General features: G+C 47.2%; 1 protein-coding gene and 2 pseudogenes across 1 annotated transcript in view; 1 reads left to right on the top strand and 2 right to left on the bottom strand.

Annotated features, from left to right (window-relative positions):
• CLUH (clustered mitochondria homolog) overlaps window positions 1-10,333 on the bottom strand; it is an 89,794-nt gene extending 79,461 nt beyond the window's left edge. Inside the window, exon 1 of the mRNA XM_061604875.1 lies at window positions 9,989-10,333. Coding sequence (XP_061460859.1) covers window positions 9,989-10,094 — 106 coding nt within the window. The 5' untranslated portion in view covers window positions 10,095-10,333. The remainder of the gene's footprint in view (window positions 1-9,988) is intronic.
• On the bottom strand, window positions 7,544-7,662 carry LOC133374534 (5S ribosomal RNA; annotated as a pseudogene).
• Window positions 10,334-11,585: 1,252 nt separating the features above from the next.
• LOC133374535 (5S ribosomal RNA) lies at window positions 11,586-11,704 on the top strand (annotated as a pseudogene).
• The last annotated feature ends 2,075 nt before the right edge of the window (window positions 11,705-13,779 follow it).

Raw genomic sequence — 13,779 nt, 5'->3', positions numbered from 1 at the left:
GAAAACAAAACCCATGTTTGTAGCCGTTAAAGCATGTGAAGACATGCCTGAAAGCGTGGGGAACATGGGAAGCAGCCTTTTACCAAGTTAGACCATCTAACTCAGTGTTGCCTACACTGACAGGCAGCGACTCCCCAGGGTTTCAGGCAGGGGACATTCCCGGCCCTACCTGGCGATGCTATTGGGGCCAAACTTGGGTCCTCCTGCATGCAAAGCAGATGATCTGCCCACTGAAATGGAGATTCTGAAGGCTCCAGAGGAATTCCTTGCGATAAGCAGGTCTGCTTTAAAAGTGGCAAAGAGAGCAGGGCAAAGGCTAAGATGTCTGAACAAATCAGAGCAAGCAAAATGCTTCCTCCCTGCCGAGAGGAACAACTTACAACCCACAGAAGGCAGCAATAAATTTTTAAGGAATGGTTTGGGGAAGAGGAGAGTTTGTCAAACAGACTGACAGTTATATGTCCTAGATGTAGGGAGATAAGGCGGGGAAGGTCTGCTTTGGGGAGGTTGGGGCAGAAGTACTTTATTTAAAAATCAGGCTTTTAAATGAAAAGTCGGCTCCTCCAAAACTGGAATGTTATGCACTTACTTGGAAGCCAGGCCCCTTGAACCTATTTGGGTTTGCTTCCCAGTCAGTAGGCATAGGATGGAGCTGCACCTCTGTACCCGTGTCTATTTTTTCCAGGTGAGAGCAGAGAGAGCCGGAATTTAAGTGGCACTCTTTGACTGTGCCAAGGCCCCAATCTAACGCCACACAAGTCAGCAGTGGATGCGGGAAAGTGATGTAAATCAGATGGCTGAACTAAGCCCTCAACAACTCAAACCCATCCAGGTGCTCAGTTTGTAGAGAGCCAGTGCAGTGTAGTGGTTAGCATCAAACTGGGACCTGGGAGATCAGAGTTCAGCCATGAAGCTCACTGGATGACCTTGAGCCAATCGCTGCCTCTCAGCCTAATCTACCTCAAAGGATTGTAGTGAGGATAACACTGAGAGAGGAAGAACCATGTCTGAATGCCACCTTCATCTCCTCAGAGGAATGCTGGGATATAAACGGAATAACTAATAAATATAAAATCCAGCTTCACATACCATGACCCAGGGGTTGCTAAGCTTTTGAGGCCTGTAGGCCATTCGGATTTTTGAACGAGTGCCGTGACCACCACCCCTCTGGTCATTTCTCCCTTGTTCCCCGGATCAGCCTCCTCTCAAGACAGAAAGAAAAGGGCGTACACACAAGAGATCTGGTGAATGTTGGATCTAGTGGAATTAATCTGAGCCTTGAAAAGCCCATAGAGCTGAAAGAGGAAGTGGGACAGAGTGTCACACTTCCCACTTCAGCTTTATCTGTAGTAACCAATGCTAGTTCTACTCAGAGTAGACCCATTGAAGTTAATAGACACAACTAACTTATTATTTATTTATTATTATTTATTACATTTATACCCTGCCTTTCTTTTCATGAAAGAAACTCAAGGCGGCTTACATATGGTTCCCAGGAGAGAAAAAAAGATAACTACCCCTCACTACCTCACAACCACGGGAAGCAGTGAGTGAGGGGAGGCTTCCTAGACACCAGGAAAAGTCAATGACACCATTTTGTCCATGTTGTCAACCCCTGCCCTAACTACATCGCTTTGCTTTTGGCCAGAGATGAGCAGGCCCCTTGCACTCTTTAAGCCTAAGATAAAGTAGGGAGCCACTCCCAAATCTACACAGCCTGGGTTAAACAGTGTAAGGAACAAAGCATGCACCTTTAGTCTTTCAGCCTCGGTTTTTCCCATCTGTAAAATTGGGAAAACACCATGATCTACTCCCTAATGCATTATCACACAGAAACACAACCTATTTAAAAATCGCCAGTTTCAGTAATGAAGCGATCTAGCCTATTGTAACCTGCCGCCTGTTTTTCAGCAGCTGAACTTGAAGCCAAAAAACAGCATTATAATCTGTAGCAACTGTAGCAAGATAGACAACAGACAGCTACTCAACAAGTGGGTGCAGATTTACGGCAGCGGTAATGACAGATCCGTTACCACCTTAAAATATGGTGGTTGTATTAAGCTCACGCAAATCAAACAGAATTTGCTGTTTTGAACATAGTAAAGTCTAATAGCCTTTAAAGAGAGAGAGAGAGATTCTTGTTCTACCAATCAGCTGATTTTTCACTTGAGGCACTGTTGCTTCAGTTCAAGCGTGCCATTAAATCAAAGGAGGACAGGAGTTGGGAGAAGATGCCAAAATGAAGCCTTGAAGCAAAGAACAGCTGAGCAGGCAAGGAAACAGAAGATCCTATTATGTATGCGACCGAACAGAGTCCAAACCCTTTTCCGGCATGTTTTAAGGTAGGGCAGGTGTGGAGGAACTTGCCCCTTCAGATGTTGCTCTAACTCCCACCAGTTCCAGTAAGCATGACCAGTGGCCAGGGATGATGGGAGTCGTCGTTCAGCAACATCTGGAGGGCCACAAGTTTCCCCATTCCTGATGTTAAGAGGGTCCCACCCCTCTGGGATGCTGGAGGCAACATCAACCAAGAAGCCATGAGGTGTGTATTGTACCATTGTTTCACAGGCCCCAAGGATACAGGAGCACACTGCTGTTGCAGTGGCAAATTAGACAGTCACAGCCACACACACACCCTTTTTGCCGCTGGGTTGAGAAAGAGATCCTTGTTAATGCCTTCTCCCACAAGAAGAGATGTCCCTAGGAGCCAATAAGCATTAAAGGGGAGAATGTTAGCTACTGCTACTGGTAGGAGTTTTCTCAGTGGCCGGCTTGCCTCCTTTCACTCTGATTGGCTCCAATCAGCAGGAAAGGATAAGGAAACATATTAGAAGATTCTCCTCAGCAGGTAACACACTCCCCTTTCATTATGATTGGCTCAAAGGATGCTGGAGACACAGGGACCCTGCTGGTACCCTGCTCCCCAAAAACATGACTCACATTTAGTAGTGCCACTGTTGGCTTTACCCCCTTTCCCCTCCAACTAGAAAACAGCAGGATAAATGTTAGGACACAAATATGGATTCTGCAGATCAGATTGCAGGATTCATATTTTTTCCTGAATTAAATGCAAGATGCACACAGGCTTGGGTGTATAGTTATCTTGCCCCAAGCTCATTGTCGCTTAGCGTCAGTGATGTACAGTGAAAAATCTTCTGTTTTAAAAATTCACCAGTAAAAATGAATTGGAGGCCAACTGCAAATAAGTATTAGGCAAGTCTGGCAGTTGCCAAAGTATTTTTAAGCTTTGTTTATTAAATACAAGTAAACTAAACATACTATGTTAAATCACACTCTGCAACGTTTCCCAAACTTCTGAGTTCATTGACCCCTTGATGGGCTTATAAAGTGGTTATCGACCCCAAACCGAAATTTAGGAAGGTAAATGAAATCAAATCAATATCTAATGACTATTGAGCATTACTAGGAATCGGAAAGAGAAAGGAGGAAAGAAGACAAACAAGTGAAAATGATACCTTACTTTGTATCTTCTTGAATGAGATGGATGGACCTACTGGGCGGCAGGTTTGAGTCTTAAGGCACCGTGTTCAAGGTTCAGCCTATTTCTCTTTCATTCAGAACTAATAAAATGGCAAAATCCGGCCTTTTAGGCAATAAAGCAGCACAGTCTGAAAATACCATTATATCATGGAATCATATTAAATAGAGATTCCTCCTTGGCACAGTAGGTGCACTCTGTATATGCCCATGCTCTTTATTTCTGTAGCTCATAGTTCCCAATTAAATTTGTGGACTTTTTCAACCCCCTAGGCAAACCCGCCGCACAGTCCCATCAACTCCAAAGGGTCAATACTGACCCAACTCTAGAACATCAGAAAATTTTTTAGTGCAAACTGAAAAATTTCCAATGCAAATTGCCCTACTTCAAAATTTTCTAGAAAACCCACATCAGTGCAATCCACATTTTGTTAGAACACATGTGCCAGAACTTAACCCCAGTGTTAAACGGATCCTGGCATAGATTAAACATTGCACAGTATAAACACTTTAAACGCATACATTTTGCACCCTGCTAGGTGAGTGCCAAATGAAAGAATTCAAGTTCTGGCAGACAACACCAGGTCAACACCTTCTTAACACCCTCCCCTTACTTCAAGGAAAAGGAAAGGGGGGGAAAATCCCAGAATCACAAAAGAGAATGTCAACACACTCAAAGCTGTCCAAGACCTGTGCTCCAGGACCACAGAAACGAGGATCAGTTACAGTGTTAACACCTCTCCATAAGCAGGATACCAACCATTAAGGTGGGCAAATATCTCTCCACCAAATGCGCATTTTAAGGGTGACTGGGATTCTAAGTGTAGAACTAAAAGGGGTGAATGCTGCTGCTCCAGTTCAGCAGAGCACAAGGCTGCTATCTTGTACATTGGTGCATTTATTATTTTATTAAAAACCAAAAACAAACTCAGAGACTAGGAACAGAGTGAGAAAGCTGGCCCATCTACTTCAGCATCACCCACACTGACTGGCAGCAGGTCTCCAGAGTTTCAGGCAAGGGATATTTCCAAGCCCTGCCTAGAGATGACGGGGACTGAGCCGGGGACTTTCCACACGCAAACCATGTGCTCTGTACACATGAACTCTAAGGCACCACATGCCACACACCCAAATGGCCTAGGATGCCTCCAGATGGGAGCTTAACGCTGCAAATGGCTTGCCAAGATATCGCAAAACTGTTGCCAATAACCTATTTGTACTTGTTTAACTTCTCAGATCTTCCCTGGAAAGGGTAAATTTGGATTAAATTATGGGGGAGGGCGGAATCCAGACTGGATGCTGGCAAGAACTTGTACACTTGGGGGCACCGGCTGACAATAAACCCCAATCTGGAAGAACTCACAGGTGTGTAGTCTGGATGAGCAGAAGGGGATCTTCCCCTTCCTCCCGCCCTCCTCCAAAATAAAGCCCCCCTCTCAAATTAACCTTCAGAGATTAGACCTACCCTCAGACCTGGCTTTCAGCAACTTAAATTCTTGTACCCTAAATAGATCTGGGTTTTGCTCCATTTTAAAGTACTTCCTAAAAAGTTGTATTATAGGATTTTAGTATTCTTTCTTAATCACCTTCAACACATGCCTCAAGGCGATATAAAAATGCAATAAAAGCAGCTAAAATCAGTTAAACACACAGAAAAGAAATCAGATAAATTTAAAAACAAGATTTCAGCTGATCATCAGGAAAAAACTTGCTAACTGTTAGAGCGGTATGACAATGGAACCAATGACCTAGGGAGGTGGTGGGCTCTCCAACAATGGAGGCATTCAAGAGGTACAGCCAGACAGGCACCTGTCCGGTATGCTTTAAAGCTGGGATTTCTGCATTGAGTAGGGGGTTGGACTTGATGGCCTTATAGGCCCCTTCCAACTCCACTGTTCTATGATATCAAGTAGGCAGCCATGGCACAGACTTATTCATTCAGCTGTTTTAGGTTTGGGGCCTTTTTGAGAGCTGAAGATGGGGTGGAAGGAGAATATTAATGCAGAAATAAAGGAACCCAGCCACAATAAAGACCCCACCCAGGACAGGTGAGATTCAAGCAATCAGTTCCACCACTCAAAACTTGTGAAGTCCTTATTGCATGTGCACGCAGGAATGTTGATCAACTCCAAACATTCACATTAGCCCAAGTGTGAGAATCTGCAGTCCCCCAGAGGTTGCTAGACTTCCCATGCTGGCTGGGGCTAATGGGAATTGGAGTCCAAGAGTATCCAGGGGTCTGCAGGACAGCCACTGCCGTCTTAGCTGGTTTATTTGTCATGTTCCGGAGGGCAGATGAAGACAGACATGAATCCCCAAAAGAGAGATGGCAGTAATTGCTGGCATACAACTCAGCAATGGCCAGTGCCCATTGGGACTGGCGGGGCGGAAGGCCAAGAGAAGGAGCCAGAGTTAACGCGGCTGCAAGCAGTGGTGCTTGGTGCCCATCGAAACTGGTAGGCCAGAAAGCAGGGAGCCCAGCAGTAGGTGGAGCCAGAGCCAATGGCAAGTGAAGCCAACCAGGTCTTGTTTTGTCCCTGCTTTGTTCTGCAGAGGCAAAACTGAGACAGGGGAACAGGCTGAGAGCCAAGGGTGATCCCTGGGCTGGTTTTAAATAAGAAGGCAATCAGTCGTGGAGCTGGCTTGAAGCTGGTGCAGCAGTGCCCCGTTTGCCAAAACGGGCCAGCCTCCGCGGCATACAACTACTTTCTAACTGCTCACCTCACCTGCAAGACAAAGAAAGCTACTGAAGGATGCACCACTGTGCTAATGCCTACCACCTCCTTTCAGCTCAGTTGTTCTGGGTTTAAATACCACTAAGCAGCAATGAGACTCACCCACCCACTCACTTCCCTTCCCCACTGTCAACTGCTGGGTAGTCGCAGCCCTCTTCCCATAAAGAAGGTTAGAGAAGAAAGGGGGGGGGCTTCCCACTCAATTTCTATAGTCCCTTCCTGGGCCGGACCAAGGAAAGGGGGCTTCGCAAAACTCAGAAGAACCGCTGCATTTGATTCTTGACAGTTTTTACTCACTCTCCACAAAGGAAAGGTCTGTGCCAATGATGGTGCCATGCATAAAAAGCAGTATGTGCCACCACAACAGGAGTGGAACCTCCATGCCCAAAGGTAGCATCTCTTAGAGTATCAGATAATGACACACAGACACTTGGAGAAGGCTCTTCTTTCCCGTGACCTGCTTACCGTCTTCCTGGAGGCGTCTGGTTGGCCACTGTGGATAACGGTATGCTGAATCTTTGCCCTGACCCAGCAATGCTCTTTCTACGCCCACTGTGTCATCACTCAACAGGAAGTCATCCTTAAGGGGGCAAGGATGGGCAACCAGAGGCCCTGCAGAAGTTGTTGGGACTGAAAACCCATCGTTTCTGACCATTCTAGATGGGGGCTGATGGGAGTTGGGAGTCCAGCAACTTCTGGAGGAGGGCAACAGGACCCCCAATTCATAGTCTACAGCTTCAATCTGTCGGTGACTTAGGAGGTACCACCTGTACAAGCTGGCTCTGCCTGGAGAGGAACCAATTTTAAAGGGTGGGAAAAGGGTTCAGAAGGTCTGAACTAGGAGGGGCAGTCCATAAGAGAAATGACATAAGAGTCAAACATGCTTCAAAAAGCTAATAGCCCAAAAGAGAGCTAGCCAAGGATAATAATTTCCTAGCCTCCTCAAGGGTGCAAGAAAGTGGGATGCCCAAAGGAAGCTGCCTTATACCGAATCAAATCATTGGTCCATTTAGCTGAATACTGTCTGCCCTAACGGGCAGGGAGTGTCCAAGATTTCAGGCAGGGACAAGAGTCCCAAGCCCTACCTGGAGATGCTGGGGATCGAATCTAAGACTTTCTGCATGCAAGGCAGATGACCTACCACTAGGCTACAGCCCTTCCCAGGAGGACAATCCCATGCGAAGGTTTGTTGTTGTTAAATGCCTTTAAGTAGATTACGGCTTATGGCGACCCTGTGAATCTTTTTTGGATATATTCATAGGGTTTTCATGGTAAGAAATATTGAGGTGGTTCACCGTTGCCTTCTTCCAAACCTGCAGCACCCGGTATTCCCAGGCGGTCTCCCATCCAAGTACTAACCAGGCCTGACCCTGCTTAGCTTCCAAGACCAGACCAGATTGGGCGTGTTCATGGTAGTATGGCCCTAGGCCACGGGAAGTTAAGGAAGGCCTAAGTTTCTAATCATGAATGGGAACAGTGTCACTCGCAAGAGAACCCCGGTGATGGCTTCTCTTGAATAATTCTGATGTGCACAATGGGCAGCAGAGGAAAGGGGGGCTCAAAGGAATGCTCTTCAATACAAAAAAATCCCTGCAGACAGAAAACTATTTACATCAAGGAAAAATACAAGACTACTTTTTGACTCCTCTAAGTGGAGGGAGATGCACTCAATTGGAAGAATGTGCAGTACAGCTGAGATGCAGGTCAGAAACCTCAGTGAAGACTTGGCTTGTTCAAAAGTCATTTTGCAAGAAAGTTATTTAGGGGTCACTCACAAATCCTGGGAGTAATGGTGAAGAGGGCCAAAGGTCAGGACCCTCCAGCCTAAAATGATGCATCATGCTGAAAGCAAACAGAAAAGGGTGCGGGGGGGGACAATTACAGTTATTTCTCTCTCCCCAAAGTATGGATCCATCTCAAGAGTAGGAAATCACACAGGAATCACACAGAAAGCCCCTACTCCCCACCATGGGCAAAAATGCACACGCACTTCCAGAGAGAATTGACTGAGTGAGTTTATAAGAACAACCCACCTTAAGAGTCCAAAGTTGAACATCAGGGTGTGAGTGGGCATTTTTTTAAAGCCCAAACACAAAGAGGGGGCCCACAAGTAGTTACTGCAAGGGTGACGCTTTTACAAAGATCACTATCGCCAAGATGGAAGGGAGGGAGAATCTGGGTCAGAGGTATTCAAGGCTCACAGTCCAGGGTTAGGGTTGTCTCCCAGCGAGTTCTATAGGGCTTGCTAGACACAGGATTGAAACCTTAAGTAAACAGTTTGCATAAGGATCTAAGGTAGAGGATTTTTTTTGGGGGGGGGGACCTGGATCACCCATTGCTGGGGTCATGTCCAAGGACAATTCCCCCCTCCCCCCGCCAAAAAAAGGATCTCCTTTTAATTTCTGTCAGAATCAACTTTAGGGCAGTACATTTACATTTTTTAATGTTTTACCCTTGTAAGCGACCTGGAATGCACTGCTGAGAATGTGCATAGACTTAAATGTATTAAAGGAAATAAAGTAATGGGACATTATTCAGGGGTAAGTACCTCTGAGTGGGGGAGGGAGAAGAATAAAGGAATGTGGTAAAAGCCACATTACCCAGAATGTACAAGCAAGTACCACTGGCTTCAAACAACACTTGGGGCCCACCTGCACTATGCACTTAAAGCAGTACCATACCACTTTAAACTATCATGGCACCTCCCAAAGGATCCTGGGAGCTGTAGTTTGTTAAGGGTGCTGAAAGTTGATAGGAGACCCTGTACCCCTCACAGACCTATAATTCTGAGAGCAGTTTAACAGTTAATCTCTCTGGGAATTGTAGCCCGTAGAGGGGAATAGGGGAATAGGGGGATCTCCTAACAAGTCTCAGCACCCTTCACAAACTACAGTTCCCAGGACTCTTGGGGGGGACGCCATGACTGTTTTAAGTAGTGCAGCACTGCTTTAAGTGTGCAGTTCAGATAGGGCCTTGTGCCCAATAACATGCATAGGATTGGACCCATACCACACAATCCTATGCACGTTCACTCACAAGTATGGCTTACTACTGGGTAGGGGGTGGAGAGAAGAGCACATGGAATTGCAACATTATGGTTTTTTAAACACATGACCAGGCACTCTGCAACCATCAGAAAGGCAACATATACAGAACCGTATTAGCCCAAAAAAATAAGAAACAGAGAGAAGGGGAATTGACACAGGGATCATTACCCCAAAATACAACAGAAGCAAAACAGCAGGGGAAAAAACAACTTCATTGAGCTCGGCCCTCCCTACCCACCACCACTCCTAGCCCACCTCCCAGGTGCAGCATTCTTCAAGGATTGAAGCTTTCTCACATTATTAAAAAGAGAAAGAAACTAAGCATAAATATGTAGAGAGATACACACACAAATGCACATTAACCACAAATAAAAGTGAGTCCAGCAGGCAATAATTCTCTCCAAGGGGGAAGGGCTACACCCACTGTGAACTCCTGCTCAAGAGTGCCCCCACTGATATTAGAAGGGCACCATTAAAGTCTGTTCTCTTCAGCAGGTCTACTCCGAGTACAGCTGGGCTGGCTACAACCCCCGAAGTAAGGAGAATTGAACAGACCGGGGGGTGGGGGGTTCATTCCCTTGGAATACCATGAAGGAGGAACGGTGCTGGCTTCCCAAGCAGCAGCAGCAGCAGCCGCCTCTCGCTAACCAAACAGCCACTTACCTCGGATTCTCCTCTTACTCCGGATCCCGCCACAACCTCACTCACCTGTGCTGCGCTCCAGCTCCTTGCCGGCTGGGCCCTGGCTAGCAGGCTGCTGCTGTGGCTGCCCCGCCGCCGCCGCCGGAGTCATCTCGTCCGCCTTAATGACCATGGCCGGTCGCTGCAGCCTCTCCTCGCCCGCTGTCCGTCCTTCTGCTTTCACTGCTCAAGGAGGCGCCGCCGTCGCCGTCCTCGCTGCGCCGCCGCTGGAAGGACAGAGCCAGTCACAGAGGCTCCACGTGGTCCGCGCTTCGCCTCGGCGGCCGCTCCAACCCCTGACACGCCGCCCGCTCCTCCGCCCGCTCTCACCCTTGCCAGGTCGTGGAGGCTCCACCCACCTACGCCGATGGCGGCGAGGCTGGGACAAAATACAGGCAGCGAAGGGGGCAGGACAGAAACGCCTTAAAGGGCCATGCACCGAAGGGCAAGAGGGCAACAAGGACGAAAGAAGCAGGCCAGGAAAGACGAGAAACAGCCACACCGCTCAGTAAGCCGAGAGCGTCTGCTTCGCGCGCGCAGGAGGTCCCAGGCTCAGTCCCCACTGGCATCTCCAGGTAGCGTTTAGGAAAGGCTCTCTGCCTGAAACCCTGGAGAGCTGCTGCCAGTCAGTGTAGCCAAGCAGTAGTGTAGTGGCAAATTCAGAAGTGCAGGGTCCCTTCATGTTAATCACAGCCATGCCCCCTCCCCTGTTTTTATTTTCTTGTGGGGTTGAGGATGAGATCCTTTATAAGGAATCAATAAGTACGAAAGAGGAGAGTGTTAGCTACTGAGAAGAGTCTGCTCATTGTTTGACTCACCTCTTTTCACCCTGATTGGCTCCAATCTGCAGGAAAGGACAAGGAAGCATTTTAGAAGACTCTTCTCAGTGGCAAACACACTTCCCTTTCATGCTGATTGGCTTGTAGGATGGTGGAGACAAAGGGACTCTGCTGGGACCCTGCTCCCAAACAAAGTCTAACACCCCCTGAGACCCTGCACGACTATACCCCTGTAATCAAGGCAAAGCTAGATGGACCACTGAGTCTGACTCTGTATGAGGCCTGTGTTCCTATAATATTGTGTGCAATTGCAAGCACAGTGCATTTGTGCATAAATGCATTAAAGGGAATAATGGGAGGTTATTCGGGGTAACTGCCTCTAATGAGGGGGACAGGTGATAAAAATGCCTTGAGGGGCCAGTGCCAAAGGAAAGAAAGAAAGAAAATAAGCTGGTGTTGAGTGCAGTTGCAAGCGCAGTGCATTTGTTCTTAAATGCATTAAAAGAAACAAAGCAATGGGAGGTGATTCAGGGGTAACTACTTCTGGGCAGCTGATAGAAATGCCTTAAAGGGCCAGCATTGGCAGGAAGAAAGCAGGAAGGAAAGAAGCCATATAATGGGGAAAACGGCTTGCAAGTGTGTGTATATTAGTCAAAATTGCATTCACAAATGTGTTTATTCAGAGAAATTCGCACTAAGATTGACAAATTTTCATGCAGTTTTTTTTAAAATTGGAAATTGCTGCAGAAATGTGGAGAACTGAATGTAAGACTGGAAAAATGAGAAACTGAGAGGAAATCTAGAGGAAACCGAAATCGACACATTTGCCGGTCCCTACCTGAGAGTACTACGGCCATACTACCCTGAACATGCCCGATCTCGTCTGATCTCAGAAGCTAAGCAGGGTCAGGCCTGGTTAGTACTTGGATGAGAGACTGCCTGGGAATAGCAGGTGCTGTAGAGGAAGGCAATGGTGAACCACCTCTGAATACCTCTTACCATGAAAACCCTTCATAGGGTTGCCATAAGTCATAATTGACCTGAAGGCATATAGCAACAACAACCTGAGAGTAGCACAATGGAAAGTGCTTCTGAGTCAGCTTGCATAGCATGGGGCTCTGTGTCCTGTAATACATAACCTAGATATGAATCCCAACTCAGCACCTTCCTCTGAATTGTTTATTCATTCTTGGTAGATTTGACTTTCTCAGACTTGGGCTCAACATGGACTGGGGCTCACTTGTGACAGAAAGTCATTGTCTCTCTTTAGATGTTTGTGCACACACCATTCGTCCTGCTGTGCCACTTCATGGCCAGCTGGGAACTGGTTGCATCCGCCTGCATAGAGGCAAATTCAGAAGTGCAGGGTCTAAGCCTTCATGTTAGTCACAGCCATGCCCCTGCCCCTCCTTTTTTTGTTGTGGGGTTGAGAATGAGATCCTTGTGAATGCCTTGTCCCATAACAACAGACATTCCTAGGAGCCAATAAGCAGCAAAGAGGAGAGTTTTAGCTACTGAGATGAGTCTTCTCAGTGGCTGACTCACCCCTTTTCACTCTGATTGGCTCCAATCAGCAGGAAAAAATAAGGAAGCATGTTAGAAGACTCTTTTCAGTGGCTAACACACTCCCCTCTCATGCTGATTGGCTCATAGCATGCTAGAGATATAGGGACCCTGCTGGAACCCTGCTCCTAAAAAAGGTAAAGGGTCTAAGACCCTCCCAAGCCACCGGATGACTATACCTCTGCCCACTTGGATCTTCTTGCAGGGTTCCTGTTTTCCTTTATTCTCTGTGAAATAAGGTGGCAAAACCCATCTCTTGCAATGCTGGCCCTGCTTTATAATAACATGACACCCCTGCTTCTGTCTTTACCTGTGTGTATTTATAGATAGATAGGTAGATACAGAGCTCTTCCAGACAACCTGTTTATTGAGCATTTACCCTGGTTTGTTTGCATGAAGGTTATGTGCGGGGCTGGTTGGTGCCCATTGGACCGGGGGGGGGGGAGAAGGCAGGGTGCCCAAACATTAGATTGAGCCAGAGCCAATGAGAGGCAGAGCCAACTAATTCTGGTTTTGCTTGCACAAAGCTTACACACCGTGGCATACACTGTAAATCATGACACACAGTCACAGTTGTTGCTGGTGCCCATTGGGACTGGTGGGGCAGAAGGGCAGGAGCCCAATGGGAGGCAGAGCCAACCCGCTCTAGTTATCTCTCCATCCTCCTCCCTGCTGAGTTCTACAAGGACAAAACTGTGACTAAGGAAGAGGAAGGTGACAGGCAGGGCCACCCCACAGACTGGTTGTGAGTAAGAAGGCAGGTGCGTGGGGACTGGGCAATCTGGGGAGGGGGCAGTACTCCTTTTGCCCACATAGACCAGCCTCCACTGCACACACATACATATCAGAATACATTGGAACCAGTAGTGCAGTGGCAAATTCAGAAGTGCACGGTCCCTTCATGATAGTTGCACCCACACTCCTTTCTAAGATTATACAATCTTCTAAGATTATAGAATGATCTGGCAAGGTTTGAATGCTGCTTTCTGCTTCTCTATCCTAGTTAATGTCTTCTCCCACAAACGGATTTCCCTAGGAGCTCATGAGCATGAAAGGGGAGTGTGTTAGCTACTGAGAAGAGTCTTCTCTGTGGCTCACTCCCTTTTGTTCCGATTAGCTCCAGTCAGCAGGAAAGGGCAAGGAAGCATGTTAGAAGACTCTTCTCAGTGCAAACACACTCTTTCATGCTGATTGGCTCATAGGATGCTGGAGGCATAGAGACCCTGCTGTGACCCTGCTCCCAAAAAGGTAAGGGGTTAAGACCTCCTGAGACCCCAGGCAACTGCACCCCTGACTGGAACATAAACATTTTAGGTGCATCTTAAAGCCTAACTTATTTGTTGGCACAGTTTTTTGTGGCCAGAGAGCCTGCTTCATTTGGCGCACAGAATGCTAGTCTCAGTTGGAAAGAGGGTGATTAGATAGAAAAGAGGACAGGGCCCTTGCACCTTTAAAACTTGGGCAGAAAAAAGCATT

Source organism: Rhineura floridana, chromosome 21 (assembly GCF_030035675.1).
Source record: "Rhineura floridana isolate rRhiFlo1 chromosome 21, rRhiFlo1.hap2, whole genome shotgun sequence".
Taxonomy (NCBI): Eukaryota; Metazoa; Chordata; class Lepidosauria; order Squamata; family Rhineuridae; genus Rhineura; species Rhineura floridana.
This window is presented reverse-complemented; position numbering and strand designations above follow the sequence as displayed.